Below are 19,888 nucleotides of genomic sequence, written 5' to 3' on the forward strand. Positions count from 1 at the left end.
CAGCAATGAAAATAAGTGCCCAAGATGATCCCACAGTACCTGCCCTGAATGCACAGTCCACGGCCCAGTAATCTCCTGGCCAACAGATCGCAACTTTCCAGAGGCCCCGCAGTTGAATAATATAACTGCAGAATGACTATCAATGTCAAACAGTCATCATATGCGGGCTAGCGTTCTTTTGTACCGTAAGGTCTATAGAGCCCGATACTCTTGCCGCGCTCAAGATACGCATACTCCTACGTGTACTTACGTAAATGATTCCAACGGCTATAGTTCCAGATGCAGAGACCGAAATAGAACCCTTTTCTTGTGCAAGACTGCAAACCATTGCGTGCGACACTGTTCTGTGCCCGCACAGTGCGAGAAATTCATGTTCGTTTTTCTTCTTGGTCATTGTTTTGGACCCTGCTGGCGTTTAACAGAAAGCAACTGGCACGCCAAAGCATTGTGCTGCATCGAGCAAGGAGGTCAGTCGACGATAAGTGTGGCACTCAGGAAAACAAAACAAAGCCAGAAAATCTCACCAGTCGCAATGTATGCGTGTTCACGCATGTTGGTCACTTACTTCCTTGCTTTGAGACAGTGGACGCGAACTAAAATGCCATTTTTTATTAGACTAGAAACTCTCTTATTTCGCCTACTTTCGCGCGAAGTTTTCTGGATGTTGCGTTTCTTATTGGCAGCTGGACTGATCCACGCTATCTCCCTGTTGGGGTTGGTATAATAGCTCTATGCCCTGTTGACGCAGGTGGCTCCAGCATGCGTCATGGCCGGCATCGGAAGGGAGTACCGCGCGGCCTGCTCCCGGCACTGGCAGCCTGGCTGCTGCTGCTTCTGCCGCTGCCCGACGGCGTGCTGGGAAAGCGATGCTCCGACGTGCCCCGCGTGCCGGGCTACAAGTGCGACTGTGACACCCGCTTCGGCCACGACGGCGTTGGCGGCTGGCACCTGTCGTGCTACGACGCGCTGGTCAAGGAGCCGCAGCAGGCGTTTGTCATCGAGTATGCGATCAATGACATCATCCGCGTCCAGTGCGACACGGCGGCGCCTTATCAGGCGGCCTTCTTCCAGAACTTCAGCGTAAAGGAGGTGGAGCGCTTTTCCTTCAACTACTGCCCCATGCCCAACGGCTCGTTCGCCCAAGTGCTCGAGGGCCTGGAGGTGACATCGCTGCAACTGGGCAGCTGCCAGCTGGGGGACACGCTGGACTCCCGGCTCTTCGAGGGCCTCGACAAGCTCAAGAGGCTCACCATCAGCGGCAGCAAGGACCTCCGGTTCATACCGGAGGACGCGTTTGCCAACCTTACCACCCTTGTCAACCTCGAGCTCAACAACAACGCGCTCGAGAACCTCCCCGAAAAGGTGTTCTGGCCACTCGAGAACATCACCAGCATCCAGCTGGGCAGCAACGCACTGCAGAGCCTGCATTCTAGTCAGTTCCGGGGTCTTGGCAAGCTCATCAGCATTTACCTCTACAAGAACAACCTAACCGAACTTCCTGAAGGAATCTTCGCCAACATGACATCTGTAAAGAATCTCGACCTCCTGCTTAACCAATTGGTAAATATCACTGAGCGGGACCTCGCAGACTTGGCAGGCATCGAGAATCTCAAGCTCGGCGGAAACCCTTTTACAACTCTGCCAGACAATCTTTTCAAGAACAACAGGATGCTAGGAGACCTCAACCTCAGCGTCCTCAACAAACTAGGATCTCCACCAGAGCGACTCCTCACAGGACTTAACAGGTTGGAGAATATCACACTTCTGGACTGCAACTTTACAAGCATACCAGAGAAGTTTTTTGCTTACGCAAGCAACATAAAGAACATTCGAATGGTCAACAACAGACTGACATCATTACCTGCCAACTTGTTCAGAGAGAACATAAAACTATTAAACTTAGATCTGAGCTATAATGACCTCACCGAGCTGCCATTAACGGTCTTTGAAAAGCAGTTTGTCCTGGAGACACTCATCTTTTACCGCAATAACTTTGTAACACTAAAAGCAGGTGCCTTTGACAATCTCATTAACTTAAAGGTGCTCAGTTTTGAGTACAACTTCATAGAAAGCATTGAGCAGGAGACATTCCAGAGGCTGCAGAAGCTGGAGGACCTAAAGCTTGCAAGGAACAAACTGGTGACTCTTGAAGGGAATGCTCCCTTTGGTCTGAACAAAAAGCTCAGACGAGTTGATCTCTCGAGAAACAACCTTATCAAGTTTCCAGATATCAACTGGGACATTTATTTGAAACTGGAAAAGCTCAACCTTGATCACAACAACATTACTTATCTGCGGGTACCAAACCTCATCTCTGCCAGCACAGAAGTCTCTCTACGTTTCAACAAAATCAAGGGTGTGCAAGTCACAGAACTGGAAATACTGAAAAAGTATGAAACCAAAGAAAAAACTTACAACACTGACAGCACTGCAGAGCATTACTACCACTTAGACGGAAATCCCTTTGACTGCAATTGTCACCTCTATGATTTCATCCAATATTTGTCAGAAAATAACCAAAAGGACATTGCACTGTTCAAGAACTCTCCTTCTTACACTTGCAAAAGCCCGAAAGCACTAAGTGGAAAAAGTCTTTTGGATGTTGCCCCTGAATTGTTCACATGCACTATCAACGAAAACTGCCCAGATGAATGCAAGTGTTACTTCCGTCGCAAGGACTACACCACTCATATGAACTGCAGCCAGGCCAACCTTACCAGCCTCCCAGTGGTTTCACCAGCAAACATAAACATCCTCTACTTGCAGAATAACCAGATCTCAACCATTGAGGACCTTAGCTCACAACAGTGGGAGAACTTGACTGAAGTGCATCTTGACGGCAATGATTTAAGAGCTATTGATGCAAAAAGACTCCCACGTCGTCTGCACCATCTCTCGTTGACCAATAACAGCCTGCGTTCCTTGACACCAGAAACTATGGCCATGTTTGCCAACAGTTCTGCAACTCTCAGCTTGTCACTGAGCAACAACCCATGGATCTGCGACTGCACAACCTTTCCTTTTAAGGTTTGGCTACGTGGGCACGTCTACATGATTAAGGACTACATGAACATTGCATGTGGAGAAAAAATCAGCTTCAATGACACCTGGGTGCTGTCCTACATCAACGAGATACCAGACTCTGTCTACTGCCCGACAGATTACAGTGCACAGAGAAAACAACTCGCAGCAGTGTCGGTGATCTGTGTTGTGCTCGCTGTGCTTCTTGTAGTAGTGCTTATCCTCTATTACAGAAACCGCCAGACCATCATTGCCTATGTTTACATCCACTTCTACAATGTATTCGTATGTGTATTCAGCGAGGAGGATCTGGATGAGGACAAAACATATGATGCGTTTGTGTCCTACAGCAGCGCTGATCGTGAAATTGCCATGGCACTACTCAACAGCCTTGAAAGCAATGAGGAAAAGTTCAAGCTCTGCGTTCACGAGCGGGACTGGTTACCTGGTTACAACATCAGCTGGAACATTGTCAACTCTGTGCAGAACAGTCGCAGAACCATACTCGTCGTGTCCAAGGACTTTCTCGAAAGCCTCTGGTTCCAGGTTGAGTTCCACACGGCCTATTACCAGATGCTAGAAGACAGGGTGGACCGGCTCATCGTGATTGTCCGAGGTGAGCTGCCCCCGAAGGAAACTCTCGATAAGGAGCTCAAGTTCTTGCTTTCCACAAAGACTTATCTCATCTGGGGTGAGCGGTGGTTTTGGGAAAAGCTGAAGTACGCCATGCCTCACCGGAAACAAGTTCCACCAACAAACAAACTGGCAATGAGGAACCGACCCAACACAGTGATGGTCAAGACTGTTGAGGATCAGATTGCAAACCTCACAGCTGGCCAAAAGCAAGAAAAGGCTAGAGAAAAAATTGATGAGCCAGAGCCTTCAGTAAGGATAGAGAATAACAATCAAGACCAGACTGCTGTGGTGGCACCTCCGAGAAAGACACTACGTGGTCTTGGGACTCTCGAGCCCAAAATGCAACTGCAGCCCGTCTGAAGAACATGCTCATTTTGACAGATGCCAAAGTGAGAAAGGACCAGGCCCGAAAAGGGCAGGCAAGTTTAGTGACTTTGGCTTGCTTTCCAGAGTGCTATCCTCTCGAAAGAAACCAACGTAAACGAGTGAACAGTGCGTGTGAAGTGCTTGAAAAGTTGGGAGTGATTTATTTCCTGCGGCCTCAACAACCTCTGTCAATATTTGTACATTCACGGTGTGTGCATGTGTGTGTGTGATGAGTACAATTAAGTGTGAGTGCAATCAACAATGGTGCTGTTGTGGTGCGGGGTGTTTATTCCTCAGGAGAAGAACACAAAAGCAGTGCCCCACGTGTATCAAGGACAGTATTAGCAGCATGCTACGAACAAGCACGGAGCAGAAAGTGCAATGGTACCTGCACGTGAATGTAAAGCAGTGTACAAAGTCAACTCACTAACCATCATACGGTTGTAAACAAGTGCTGAATACTCAGACATTTTGTGTCCAAGGTCACTTTTTGTAAAATGAAAATAATATTGCGTAGTTCTGTTGAGTAAACTTTTTATGCAACGAATGGACACTGCCATCATCCTCTGGATGTCAAGAAAGGAGTGGAATCGAATTTTTACTAACTGTTGGGGTAGAAAGCTGATAGCAAAAAGAAGCATTGTTCCTATAAATGCAATGCCAACAGTGGATCTAGATGGAACCTGTGGTGAAAGATGAGAATATGAACAAACTGATCAAAATGTCATCACTGGAAGGAGGCCACCCCATTTGTGGCCTTTAATTATCAGGAACCTTAACTAGTTACCTTTTTTTCTTTGCTGCAAAACACTTTATAGAATGCTGCAAAGCTGAAGGGTGAAATCAGAGAAGATCCATGTGCCGTGCAACACAGCCAGGTTCAAAAACAATAGTTAGCGCCAAGCACGTTCTTTGCCAACTGATTACACTACAAAGCTATCAGGCAAGCCTTGCCATAGTGATTCAGTGAAACATGCCCCCCAGACTTGCATACACAATTCAAAGCTAGCTCTCTTAGCTTGCCCCGTCAATAGGCGACCAAAAGGATGCAACTTTTGACTCCATGGTGCACTGCTTGTCTCACACCATCCGCAGCAATAAACAGCAAGTCCAGACTCGTGCTCAGTCCACTATTTTTGCAAGTGTCTGTCATACAAAACTTAGATAATTAAAAGAATAAAGAAAACCACATCAGAGCCACAGTTCTGAAATACAACTGCCCTATGCCCTTACATCCTCACTTTTGTAGACTATGAGAGCATTATACTGAACATATATACCATTTGTCATGTTGAGAAGATCTGTGCACTTTTTTGCATGGTAATGGCCAAATGCAATGCGAACATGGAGTGTGCTGCTTTTTGCCATAATCGGCCAACAGCTAAGCACTGGCTCGTGTCAGTTCAATTGGCGATTTTCACAACCCAGAAAATCGCTTCAACTGATCCACTACGGCGGCATTATGGAGGTCTGCTTGCGTAGCAAGCGTAGGTAGAATTGCACTGGTTCTAAATTTTGCGATAAATCTGCACTTGTTTGTTGATGAAGGCAACAATGTGCCAGCAAAATAGTCTAGTTTCTCAAGAGTGTAAAGGAATGAACGAGAAACAAGGAAGAAATTCCTGTTTGGCATTAGAACGCGGCCAGCGGGAAAGTGGTGCGGTAGATAATCAGCACGCATTGGAGAGAATTTAAATTCAATGACATCTACAATGAAGATTGATGCACAATGTATGAATGACCCAACCAGAAGCGCAATTTTTTTTTCAGCACAGCAAATAAACAAGACGCAGCGCAGCGACTTTAACTGAAAAAAGTTAGAAATGTTTGCGAGCCACTGTAGGTTGAGTTTTAACTGATAAAGCTGCGCCGTTTAGCATTTTTAGTGCTCATAAACTTTATTAACCATGTACTATCTTAAATCATGGACACAGATTTTCGATCATACCTGCAAGTGGAAGGCGAGAAGAATGAGGTCTTCCCGCTGTTCTCACAAACCATTAGCCGTGCGCTACGCTTTCAGTTTATTTGTAAGCAGTGGACAAAAGATATTTTGTGAATGTAATGTCGCTACAAAAAAATCTTTTTTGTCCTGCTCTATTTGATTGTTGACATGCAGCCATGTCTGGCTGACAACAGCAACAGCAAGTGCAGCATGGGGCAGACAATGACTAAACAGGATCAGAGTGAAATGGAAGTCGACTGAAATCATACCACCTACCCCCTCTCCATGGATAGCAAAGCACCATAACACCAGACACAAATGTAGTAATAAGGCCTGAAATTACAGAGAGTGAAACACAAATGTCCTTGTACTCAAAACATGCCCTTTAGTCATGCATGCTCAGCGATGCTTCTTGACAAACAATGTCTCATATTTTTATATGCCTGATAATAACTGTGCTATCATGGTACTTCAAACACCCTATTACAGCACGTGGAAACTGCATCTTTCCATGCTCCCTCTATATTGCTGGCACCAGAAAGCTCACTAAATGACATTTAGCAGCTCTTTATCTCATTAGCATGCACACATTTATTTTGCTGGAAATATTTTTCTAGCAAAAACTCCGACAACAATGCCTGAATGTGCCAGTGAAACATGCAGACAACAGAACAAGTGACGCAGTTCCACACATGCCGGATCTCCTTAGACTAGTTCGCAGTGCCGCCGTGGCATGGCATCAATTTCATGAAAGTCGCCAAAAGCAGGTGCACTCTAAGCACCAAAAAAGTGAACTGCTTTCAGCGTCTAAAATTCTTATTTTGCAAACTCGGAGCAGGCAACTTGTTTTCCAAAACACTGGTAACAACATGCAAAAGCTTTTCCTGTGCAGCTGTCACATCGCTGTTATTATTATTATTATTATTATTATTATTATTATTATTATTATTATTATTATTATTATTATTATTATTATTACCTTTAACAATGGTAAGTAATGACCAGACTGTTTTCAGACTAAATGCCACGTATCAAAAGTCAGCGCTATTTGCACCTTCACAACAGCAAGGCTGTACTCTGCACCTTTGAGTGGATTTGACTTTGATCTGAGGGAGGAAAAAAGCTGTTCCAAGGAAGGCAGAAGATGGCATAAACAAAAAGGCACAGCTGAGAACCTGCAGGACATCCGGAATAGCACGACATGAAAATGCAAAATAACCATACCATGTTGACTTTGCAACTAATGTACATGTTACTGCAATGCCCTCCCGACGGCCGAAATCTTTACATATTTACGCAAACTTTACACATCACATGGCATGCTATGTGCACTCAAAAACTTTTTTTCTTTTTCCATAAAAACAATTAGCAGTGCATGAAGCAGCCTTTTAGGCCCAATAGTTACAGATTGGTATTTTTGCTTTTTATTTTTAACAAATCAGCTGCCTTTTCTCAGCTTTAATTTAAAAGTGCAGCCTTCAGGTTTATGCGGCACAAAACATTTACTACGGATAAATTATTGGTTTATTTCGGTGATATAAAGCAGACACCCTGTGCAGTCAGAAGTCACTTGGGGCTTATCTTGGCCTGTTTTCAACATCAGTAATCTGTTTACCTGTAATTAATGCAGAGATGGACATACTTAAATTTATGCTTGCTTTCCCATTAAAAAGGTAACGGATGTTAAATGATGGATTTGTCAGACAAGCATGCAAGCGGAAGTTTACTTCTATAAATGACAGTCATTTTACTGTAGGAATGAGCTGGAAGGCGAGGCGTCACATGGTCTGCGTGTTGATGGCAACAATACAGCTGCTACTGAACTGCCACGGTAGCCAGAACATGACAATTTTTCACAATGCTTATGCATGGTTTCGATACAGTGTCGTTACATGAAGTGGAGAAACCTACTGAATCAAGTAGCTGCCTTAAGTGGGTGATAAAGGTAAACAAACAGTGCTTCATTATCGGATGCGGAGCCTCCCAGTGTGCAGAGTTGTGGAAAATCTCACACGTCCTCTGGCTTGTATACATTGTTAATTTTCTGTATACATTGTTAACTCTTACTCCTACTCAATACCCGGCTAGCTGTGGTGTGCACGTCAAACTGACCTTTCTTAGTTAAAACTGAATTTTTAAAATTGAATTCGGACTACTTTTATCGTTTTCTTTTGGTTTAAACCAAAAAGTTCTCCTACTATCATTATTCAAATACTCTGAAGTCTTGTGACTAGAAGCCCATGCAACAAAACAGTGACCACTAAATATTTAGCTAACACAGTTTCCCAGAAATGTCAGCTTCTGCTGGCAAAGAGCTGCGCACGAAACACACCAATGGTCACTAGCAGAACTTCTTTCACCACACCTATCGTGTCCTGTTTTCCTGAAACCATTAACGCATGTTTGTTGAGAATATCTACTATTGCACCAAAGCCTAGGATTCAAGATCACACAATTCAGCGCAATTACAGATGCAAGCTAGAACTTTGCAGCATAAAGAGCATCCACGACAATCTCATAGAGCACATAATACAGTTCCTTTTCTTACGACGCATCACCAGGAATCTTGAGAGAGCCTGTTTGCTATGCTTCAAGCTAAGAAATTACATTGAAGAGGTCATGACACCATTTTTCAGGTGGTAGTTGTTTATTGCTTGTTGTTCGCTATCGATCCCAGAAAAACTGGGGAAAATATGAGCTCATTTGGCGCAGCGGGAAAAGAATTTTTAAAAGTTCTCCTGAAGTGAGGCAACACTGGCATGTTCGTGATTCGTGACGACATAAACTAACAGTCACTTGCTTGCTCGCAACTGAACAACTGAACTGAACTGCGGGTAGTGAGTGTAGGGGAGTGAGTTGTTCGTTGTTCAGGATTGGGGTGTAGTGGGGCAAAGTAAGAAATTGGAGGAGGACAAAGGCAACAAAGGCCTCTGTCCTTCCCTTTTCTGTCTAGCTTCAGCCCGGTCTCGGCGACTTCACCACCACAATGTGCCATGGCCGGACTCATATAGGCACACACTCTGCTCCGCGCCGGCCATACACGCGCGCTCAATTTTGTACCAGACGACGCTGCCAGTCTATGATGTAACTCAGGCTGCTTCAAAATGGCCGTTGCTGCCAGGGTTCGGAAGGACTTAGAGGCGATAACTTCAAATTACAATTTCTAGCTCAAATGCGTACATAGAGCCCAACTTCTTTTTTAAGTACGCATAATAACGTCGTGGCTAGTAGCTTCGTAAAAGAACGATTTGGTGGTAGACCATGTCATGAGCCTTTAAGGGGGATTGCAACAGCGCGTCATGAGAACAGGGTTCAGCCACTATGTAGGTCAAGGAGCTCATAAAAGGTCCAAAAAATAACTTCAGATGATGGCGGCAGATCCTGTCAGACAACTTCTGTGTCCAACCACTCATTACAAAAGCCATTTTGCATTTGACAAGCTTCAAAGATAGAGTCCACCAGCAAACAGAAGCGAAATGAAAAACCAAGATGTGTATCAATTTATTGCTTACCAGAAGAAAACCTTCCCTTCTGTTTCCATTTTGAAGTCTGCCACGACGAAACCAGTGTAATAATTCACTCCAAGAAAAAAGAGGAACAGAAGTACACTTGAATCTCCACATTTTAAGTTGAAGGGGCCAAAATTTTGTGGCAATTATGCAGAGATCAAATTAAAATGAGGCTGACTGGAATAAGATAATGATGCCCTAAGTTGCAAAGGTAAGCGAACTGCAGACAGGTATACCATTCACGCACTGTGCGTATATTTCTACACACATCCTGAATAGGCCACAGCGGTGGCTCGGTGGTTATGGCGCTCAGCTGCTGACCCGAAAGATGCGGGTTCGATCCTGGCCGCGGTGGTCGAATTTCGATGGAGGCGAAATTCTAGAGGCCCATGTACTGTGCGATGTCAGTGCACGTTAAAGAACCCCAGGTGGTCGAAATTTCCGGAACCCATCACTACGGCGTCCCTCATAGCCTGAGTCGCTTTGGGGCGTTAAAACCCCCATAAGCCAAACCAAACATCATGAATACTGTCACATCCATGTATAAAAGGCACGTGCAGATACATGGGCACCGTAATAAAGTGACAAAATGAGAAAAATCATCTGCAGAACTATTTTAAGCCAGGAATTCAAAAGGAATGCAAGAAATTTTAAGACCGACGCCGCCACATTTTACAGTACCGCTGGTACGGTACGGCTCCTGCAAGTGAGCATTTTCTTTCGTTTGTTTTTCAAGGATGACAGCTTTAATATGCCTAAAATGTGCTCAATTCTTTATATAGTGGTTTCTTATGACAGGAATGAGACAAAAGCAGTATAACTGAGACACAGCACTGAGTCCAGATGTGGAGATGTGACATTTTGACAGGAACTGTACATGTAAGAATCAGAGACGGCAAATTTTTTCTATGCAATTGTGCCATGCTCCTCAGTAAAATTCATAATTTTCCTCATTTGGATAATAATCTACACCCAAAGGGGATAAGCATGTGTTAGGGTTTTTGTACAGGTGCGGCCATTCGGCACTAGGGTCAAGTGGTAGATCTGCACCTTCAACGCGCACTGCCACCACATCAATGCCACTCGGCTGCCCCTTTCCAGTAACCACCTAACAATGATGTTCCATCCCGCAACCGAAAATTCCCCTACTTAGACCCATATAATCTCTAATTTGGTCAGCTTTCCCCTCCAATTACTTGACATTTCCCATAATTTTCCCTGTAGTATATTATAGTATTTTAGCAGTATTCATTTCTGTTCGCCAGGATTAATGAAGGTCTAGGTGCTGGAATTTGCAAAGTAGTACTTGTTGAGTGTCATTGGAGACCACACTTTAGTTGCATCAGGCGCAAAGATGAGTGTAAAAACGCAAAGATAGTATAAAGCCACAAAGATAAGCGTAAAGACACAGGAAAGAAAATGCAAGATGGAACTGCCTTCTATTCATTAAATTAATGTTCAGCAGACATCTGTAATCAAAGGAAAACTACGGAGGATTTTTGAACAATCTGAGATGACTGTTGTATTACAGTACAATCTCATTACTACGAACATGAGATTAACAAAATTTTCAGATTTACGAATTTTTTTAAATTCCCACCAAAATGCCCATATTTTCAGTGTAAAAAACTTTCAGTACTACGAATTTCAGATTACCGAATATTTCAGAATAACGTATGTAATTTAATCTCGCAATCGTCGCAAGACGCTTCGTTATTACGAAGTTCCGTGGAAGTTTCGTACCAGATCCCTGAAGCTGACGCCTATCATCACCATCCGAAGCAGCGGCTATGCGCTGGGGAACCCGTTGCAACGGATACAGCCCCAGCAGCATCGGCATCAACGCGAGTGTCGCGTTGAATGAATATAGGCTAGGCGGCGCAAGCTGCCACCCGATACAAAGGGTAAGGCCATTATCATCCATCCATCATCCAGTGTGTGGTCGCATACTGTGCCGTAGTCGTAAGCCTATTCAGCGCAGTGTCACTGTGTTGACAGCGAACGGTAGGATCTGCAAAGTTATCGGCGCTGTGATTGTGTTGTGCATTAGCTTTGCTGACAATGAGTACTCCTGGCCCCCGCATTGAAAAGAAGCGACGCCAGTTTTCGCTTAAAGAAAAAGTGGACATTCTGTTGCAGCTGAATGCTGGAAAAAAGCAAGTGGACTTGTGCAGGGAGCTTGACGTCACACCGTCAACAATGGCAACGATGCTCAAAGATCAGGACAAGATCATAAAACTACATCGAGAGTCGCAGCTAGCTTCCTCAAGAACACGTCTGCAGCTGGGCAACTACCAGAACGTCGACGACGCCGTCCTCACGTGGTTTAAGGATGCCAGACAGCACGATGTGCCTTTGACAGGCCCTATTATTCAGGAAAAGGCACGAAAGTTTGCGGTCACCTTAGGCATATCCGGTTTCGATGCAAGTGCCGGATGGCTTTATCGCTTCCAGCAAAGGACTGGCATCGCCTGGCAGGTTGCTTGTGGCGAGGAAAAGGCAGCAGATGCCGATAGTGCGGTTGCCTGGCAGAACGAGCGTTTCCAAGAGATCGTCAAGTCTTTCTCTCCAGACGACATTTTCAACGCCGACGAAACGGCGTGCTTTTATCAGCTGTTGCCCGATAAAACAATGAACTTAAAAGGGGGGAAGTGCAACGGCGTTAATAAATCGCGTCTCCGAATATCGGTTCTGTTCTGCTGCAACTCCACGGGCACGGAAAAACTCAAGCCGCTAGTTGTTGGTAAGTCTGCTAAGCCGCGCTGCTTGAAGAACGTTGTCTCATTACCTTGCGATTACCGAGCCAACAAGAAGGCGTGGATGACACGAGAATTGTTCACGCAGTGGCTGCTGCAGCTCGATGACACAATGAAGAAGAAAAACAGAAAAATTCTTATCGTTGACAATTGCTCAGTGCATATAGTGAACGTGCGATTGAGCAATGTGCAGCTTGAATTTATGCCCCCGAACTGTACTTCTTTGCTGCAACCTTTGGACCAGAGCGTCATCAGGTGTGTGAAGGCAGAATGTTGGACGCGTCCAGTGCAGCGCCTCCTGATTAATATTCGACTGAAGCTGCCCACAAAGGTCAACCTCTGTCAAGCCGCAGAAATGTTTACAGGGTCGTGGTGGAGCGTCAAGGCGAGCACAATCAGCAACTGCTGGCGAAAGGCAGGCCTTTTGGAGACTTCATCTACGTCGGAAGGTAGTGACGACACAGAAGGGCTCAACCCAGAACTGTGGGATGAGCTTACCGAGAAGCTCCCTGTAGACACCGCGGTGACCTTCGAAGATTATGTGGACAGCGACAGCGCGGCGGCTACATCCGCGGAGCTCACCACCGAAGACATCATGAATCAAGTGCGTGAGCAAGAAAAATGTAGTAGCGACAAAGACGATGCCGACACTGGATCAGCGCACGAAGAGGAAGAGATTGTTTCCGGCTCGGATGTCCTAGTCTTTCTAGAGAAGACCCGATTATTCCTCGGACGCTGCAAAGATGTCCCCGATGACGTGCACAGGAAGGTCGAGGGTGTGGAGGCGGTCGTCCTGCAGTGCTTGTCGTCTACTCGCCAGAAGAAGATAAGACTTCTTCAAGCAATAAATTGTAGTTAAACTGTGCCCGGCATTATCGTTTATTATTTACTTACCAACACGTAAATCTGCTGCAAAGGTATGTAATCTTAGTTCTTGTGATGCATTACTGACATGAAAATAATGGTTTTTCAGTACTACGATAATTCAAAATAACGAATTAAATTCGGCGGTCCCGTGAAGTTCGTTGTAAAGAGATTCTACTGTATATGTCTTGGGTACTGGGAGTATTACATTTCCCTGCCTTAGTTTTGATTACTAGTTTTTAAATTAATGAGGAAAACAGTTATTAAACACTAAAAACCAGGAAACCGAAGCTAAAGCTAGATTTTAATCAAGGTATGCTATCACGATAGAGCACGGTATGACATCATGACCACAGTATGACAGTGTGACCACAATATGAGGTTTTGTGACGGATACTAGAGACCTTTAGTATAGCGTACGCAGACATACGCAAAGGGATAGTGAACGCTATAAATTATCGTCCTTCGTACTGCGCATTCGCCAAACGTTATTTCACATCGAGGTATAATGTACGTGCGAGTTACATATGCTGTTTTTCGAATTTTAGCGTGTGTGCCCTTGAGAACGCTAGGAAATATAGCGTTGCCAAGATGGCGGCGCCCACGTCACCTGCTTTGGAGAGAATTCGTCAATGTTATTGGGTTTTTAGGCATAATCATTGCCTTTAAATGGTACACGTGATATTTGCTTTGTCTCCTTCCGCCGACAGCAGAAAGAATGGCAGATAAACTTGCCCTATTTTTGATTCTGTGTGACGACTCCGCCGTTCTTAACCCTAACAAGACGCCAACGACTGTGGATTGGCTTGATTTGGATTTTTACAACAAGGTAGTCATAGCCTTGCTAAACGCAATCGTTTCGGCGGTAGACAGAAGGGTCCAAAGGACCTCAACATGACATTTTTAAAACCTTACTCGGTTCAATTACCTAAAGAAATTAGGCCCTGACTCGACTGAATTGGTGATGAACTGGCTATCTATGCGCTACGACTTGGATAACCTTGGCTAAGTGCGAAAAATGTTCCACAAAATATTCACACATTTTAACACAAGATGGCACCACTGCGGCCAGCGCTATCATTGCATTCGATTTGGCATACGATAAACTGAAAGTGCTCATGCAATTTCCAGTGTAACCTCCCACTAAATGCTTGCGTATAACGTACGTAAGTGCTCATACGATATACTAAAAGTCTCTATTGTCACAAAAACCTCTCGTCTGTGCGTTGACTAGCTAAATTGGCAACAGTAACTGAGCTTCATTCACTGTCTCAAATTACTAAAAACAAGCTCAAAATTTTTTCCTTTAGCAAATGCAAAGAAAATATCAATGGAACGCCAACTTGTGACGCCACACATGCAAGGTTGCCAGTAGAAACCGCCCTGATTGAAGCCATAAAGCGAAAAAATTTAAAATTAATTTTCACTGAAACAAAACGGCAACTGGCAAAAAAGATCATACGACTCCAAAGAACCTATCCAGGAAGTTTGAATAAAATGCATGGAGGTAAAAAAAAAAAATGCCAGAGTTGACCTTTTAAGCTCCACAGTATCACCAATGTCACATATTAAAGGCAGTAAGTTATTGAGCCACTTTGTAACATCCTCAGCTGAAAAAGTTTCTGTTCTTAAAACTCGTGAAGGTTCCTTTAGACCCAATTAGAGGCCAAACATTCTCTGAAAAGGGGAAAAACTCCCCAAATGAAACATTCTTGCTGCCAAAATAAACTAGTACACCACCATAACGGGCACAAAAGAAATATGAAGCGGGGCCGCAAACACGATTACAGGTGCCCATGACAGTGAGAGCACAATGCGCACAGCACATGACCACCAGTGACAACACAGCTGGCAAAGCAGCAGTGCATACTGGTGGAAAATGGCAGTGGGCAATACTGGCAAGCAGTGTGCGCAGGGCTTGACATTCTCGCCGGCTTCCCATTTCTGCCATTATCACAGGTGACAGTGGCAAGCCACGTGCGCACAGCTTGCAATGCAGCAATTGTGGACTCAAGCCAGTGCATGATAGATTGCCACGGCTACTGGTGCAAGATAACTTACTGGTGCAAGATAACTATTAGACCGGAGACAAACCCCACTCTTTTGCACTCTGCAAGCTGGGGCAAGTTGGCTGCACGTCTTGTTGAAACTTGAACTTACTGCAGCGTATGTTCATACATTCTAATTACCAGAAGTTTTTCTCCAATTGAAACACATGTTATTTTAACTGGATAATTTTGGCAAAAGCAGAACTTGAATCAAGAGAATTCAAATTAATAAGATTCTAGTACTTAGAGTTGTGAGCTGAGCCAAAAAATAAAATAAAAGCGTGAACACAGGACAACTAAGTTCAATGAACAAAAGTGTCATGCACCATCAAAAAATGGTTTGCCATGATGCACCATCCTCGGCAGCCATGAAGTTAGCATGAGGACCAATGAAGACACCAGGCCTTTTTACTCCGACAGATATAAATAAATGAAAGGTCTACTATAGCAAAGCTGAAGCTTCTAAGAAAGCTTAAAATTACATATTGGCACCCGAAAATTTTAGCGCTATTAAAAACAGACTGCACAGCAGAAGGCTCCAAATTTATAAAAATCAAATGAGGGTCCTAGACATACAGCAACGACTCGGTACAAAACTCCTTTAACACTCAGCCCCACTGACAAGTGACCGCTGCGGCCACTATAACTTCAAGGCAGAACTGGCTTTGAAATCCCGAAAATTCTCAAAAAAATTTATTTTTTGATAATTGTTGTGTCCTTCATTTTTTGTGCTGTCTCAAAGTTTCACTGCTGAAATCGACCAGGAAATACTCGAATTGTTTCGTGAACCGCGGCAGCAATGCATTGTGGGGAAATGCCCGAACAATCGGCCTTTTTCTCCACTTCGCTTTTCTAACTAGATGCTCACCTTGTGAAACAGGTTTCTTCACAACCATTTGATCTCTTATGACTCAGTTTGTTCAGTTGGTTTCCTAGGGCCATACTGCAAATCAAGACTTTTTTTTTTTTCGAATTTGAGTTAAATTTCTTGTATGAAATTTTCTTCTCACTCCAGATATGTCAATGGGCACTATCATAAAAATTCAAAACAAAAATTTTTGCTTAACAAAAAATATTTTAAGAATGGCTTGACCTGTACCGCACCAGGACGAATGCATTGAATGCTGAACCTGCCTTCTGCTACATTTTCTCAACTCTGCAGCCTTTCTACAAGATTCAGAGGAAAAATATATATTAGATAACAATTTTCTGGAGATGTAATAGTGAAATTTTGTGGAAGTAGTCATAAAATTAGTTCTAATATGCGCGGCATTCCGCAGTCTTTTTGAGCACGGAGCAAGTACTGTGTCGCTTGAAACAATCTTCACTATCTCGCGCAACAAATGTCGCAGCGGAACCAATTTTGTTTTAGTCAGCTGTCAGAACATGCACACACCAACTACATGTAGACATTTTTTTGTGTATAGAAGATCTTAAAGCATTCAAACTTCTGAAGTGGAATGTTGCATTTTTCGAACTCCCGATGGCTCTTGCTTCTTTGTCCTGGGCTTTGCAGACGATGCATTTGATTGATGGATTCCACTTCATCGTGTTAGGAGCCATGCTGCTGAGCAAAATAAGCCCCTTTACAAGCCTCTAGATGCACTGGAAATGGAGTTGCAGCTGGTTTAACTCTGCGCTTGTATCCAGGCAGCGCAGTCTCTTCGACGATCTGATCAATTAGACTTGTTTTTTTCGGAGTGTAAATATTTGCAAACCTTGTCGACACCTGGCGTAGAAATTAATAACCAAAACTTAGAAGCTTGTCATGTGGCGCCATCTGATCAATTCCAGATAGGGAACATTTTTCTTTTCTGGTGGATCGCATTCCACTGTCTTTTTCCACTTTAGCCCTTTAAACGCTGAATGGTGAATTGCCATCTTTGGAAGCGAATAGGTTAAGCTGAAGGAACAACAGCTTTATACAGTGTAGTCTAAAACATACACTCACTACTGAAATTTACATCATTGTACATTGGAAGAGTAAGAACGGCTAAACAAATGCTGTTGGAAGGAGGAGATGAGCCGCAAGTGAGACCTTCGCTTACCTTGCCGTCTTCCCAATACTTGGCCAGCACCTTCTGTCCGGAGAAAAGCCGCTTGGGACCAGACGACTTTGAATCCACGATGCTCCGGTCACTCCGAGGTGCGGCCGGTCTTGAGCCAGGTGCCAAGTCACAGGATTGAGGCGGTCTCCTTCTATCACTTGCATCCATAGGGGGCTGACGAGGGTGACTCCGGTTGCCATAGTTGCCTTGATTAGATCGCGATTGCTGGGATGGTGGTCCACTGCCTTCTTGAGAGCCCTGTACGGTGTAAGTGCTATGGTTCTATTACCTGTTCAATACCTGCTTTCATCTTGGATGGGTTATACCATGCAAGGCCTAAAACTCACCCCTGCCTAAAACCACAAAGCCAAAAGAGCCCACACATACTAATTCAAGAATATAAAAGAGAAACACAAACAGCAAAGCATGGCACATTAATGCAAATTTGAGCAAGTTGCAATTCTAAGCAGCCGCACACAACACGGTTTAATTACCTGAATGGAAAAAAAGAAAGGGAGCTGCAACATTTAAAAAGGAGACTTCTTTGTTTAGCGTTACATCATGCCATCAAGCGACTTGAGCCTAGCCTTGAGCGAGAGACTAGATCTACTTCTGAAACGTTCGCCATGTGTAGCCCACATGCAATGCCGTTCAGATTTACTGTCACATTAGGCAGCCGCCAAAGTCGCTATGCAGCCTGTGTAGCTAGCAGTAATGTCACAACAGTTAACAAAGTTTGGCATGCAGAACACCAATACCTAAAGCCCATAATTGCTATCAGTCATTGTTAAACTGCTGGAGAACATTTACGCAAACACTTCATAAAGAAGAGAAACACCACCCTAAGAATTGGGAAAATACATGATGCTGAGGGAAGTATGAAATCTGATACAAGAGGTTTTATGACACAACAGCCATGCACGACTAAGAAGTGTCAGACAATGGTTGGATGATGCTTAATGATAACCTAATAATAATACCTTGCGGTAATCAATAAAAATATAATAGGATGTAATTTGACTAAGTGTGCCATAGGGCATAAAAACAATGCTATGAGCGAGTATCTGAAAAATACAGATTGTCTCATGTTCCAGAAGCCCTGATCGGGCCACTTGTGCAACAAGAGCTCTTAAGTCTCACAACTCATCACAGCAGAATTGACTGCTGCAAAGGTGTGCAGCAGCCTATTTGATTTCATTTTATTTCATTTTATTATTCTTACGACAACATGCTAGGTATGTAATTTATGCGAACTGCACAGCCTACAGGAAAGACAGCGCTCCTTTTTGAGAGGAGACAGGATCTTCACTAAAGAGGAAAAGTGGACCAAAATGAATATATACCACTGGAAAATACTTGCTCCACTGCACATGTACACATCGCATAATTACCCTAGCACAGTTAACCTTTAATGGTCTGCAGGTGGATACCAGTGGTTAAAGGTGCCCTAAAGAGGAATCTGAACTCATCTTATTACCGTGCGAATTCTATCTACACTTTCAGAGCATTCTTAGAAACTGCGAATCATTGTCCTATGCAGCCGATTTCCCTAATTTAAATTGGATTAAACGGCCCGATTCCAGTTTTTTTTTAACTCAATGCTGAAGATAGGAGGAGTCAACCAACACCAACACGTGGAGTGCCTTTCGGCCAGTTATGTGGCAACCTGCCACTCTGCCATCAGCGGAGTGATACATAAATCAGAGTCCACGCACATTTCTATTTTCATGGGCCTAATTTGCAGCTATGCTGTCTGCGACTGAAACTATTTATACACAGAAACCTAAAAACAAAGTAAAAGCAAAAGCGAAGCTGCCACAGGACTGGCTGAAAGGCACTTCATACGTTGGTTGACTCCTCCTACCTTCAGCGCTGAGTTCAAAAAAAAGGCAGGAGCTAGGACGTCTAATCCGATTTAAATTAGAGAAATCGGCCGTACAGTGCAATAATTTGAAGTTTCTAAGAATGCTCGGAACGTGTAGATCAAGTTCCTGCGGTAAAAAGACGAGCTCAGATTCCTCTTTAATGCACATTTAACAATCATGACTACAATGCAAAGCAGGCACGTAGCGAAGGGGGGTGTCCAGCAGTGGGGGTCCAGCACCTGTCTAAGCCTCATGTGTCCATCATTTCAGTTATCGTTTTTTTCCTTGTGTAGTGCGTTATTCCCATCAAATCTTATCCCTAACCCCTACCCTCTTTGCCATATGACAAATAAAAGTTTGTTCCTCCTCCTCCTCCTCTTCCAACAACTTTTCGTTGCGCACTGGCCACTCCGTTGACTGTCCTTTTCACTCACTCACTCACATATACACACCGAAGTTCTTCTAAGAGCGTTAGCTCTTACTCATCACGTTTCTTGGTGTCTGCTACCACCTACTTCCCTTCGGCGTAAAATTTTCTAATTCCGAGGAATTCAATATGGTGGCCCCTGTAGTAAACCTATATAGCAACCCAATTGGTGATTGATTGGTGCCGTCATTAGTATATCGAACTGGTGATTGATTGGTGATGGCACTGATGTATCCAATTGGTGATTGATTGCTGACGTCACTTATAAATCCAAGATGTTGGCCAATAATGGTAATTAAATTCATGACATCATTAATTAATCCAAGATTGCAGCCGACTTAGGCCGCCATGTGACTATGACGTCATAATCGTACAAATTCGTATTTCCATTGGTGTACCTCAC

At 44.0% G+C, this 19,888-nt stretch overlaps 2 protein-coding genes across 9 annotated transcripts in view; one reads left to right on the forward strand and one right to left on the reverse strand.

The window, feature by feature from the left end:
- LOC144128898 (uncharacterized) overlaps nucleotides 1–4,539 on the forward strand; it is a 46,575-nt gene extending 42,036 nt beyond the window's left edge. For all 6 annotated transcript variants that reach the window (XM_077662684.1, XM_077662686.1, XM_077662683.1 and 3 more), the window contains exon 2: nucleotides 749–4,539. In XM_077662684.1, the coding sequence (XP_077518810.1) occupies nucleotides 760–4,017 (3,258 nt within the window). In that variant the 5' untranslated portion in view covers nucleotides 749–759 and the 3' untranslated portion in view covers nucleotides 4,018–4,539. The remainder of the gene's footprint in view (nucleotides 1–748) is intronic.
- LOC144128900 (tudor domain-containing protein 3-like) overlaps nucleotides 1–19,888 on the reverse strand; it is a 142,054-nt gene that overhangs the window by 85,342 nt on the left and 36,824 nt on the right. For all 3 annotated transcript variants that reach the window (XR_013313841.1, XR_013313840.1, XM_077662687.1), the window contains exon 11: nucleotides 17,194–17,451. Coding sequence is in view for 1 of the 3 variants with exons in the window: in XM_077662687.1 (XP_077518813.1) it covers nucleotides 17,194–17,451 (258 nt within the window). In the remaining 2 variants the exon portion in view is untranslated. The remainder of the gene's footprint in view (nucleotides 1–17,193; nucleotides 17,452–19,888) is intronic.

The sequence above is a fragment of the Amblyomma americanum genome, chromosome 4 (genome assembly GCF_052857255.1).
Source record: "Amblyomma americanum isolate KBUSLIRL-KWMA chromosome 4, ASM5285725v1, whole genome shotgun sequence".
Lineage (NCBI taxonomy): Eukaryota > Metazoa > Arthropoda > Arachnida > Ixodida > Ixodidae > Amblyomma > Amblyomma americanum.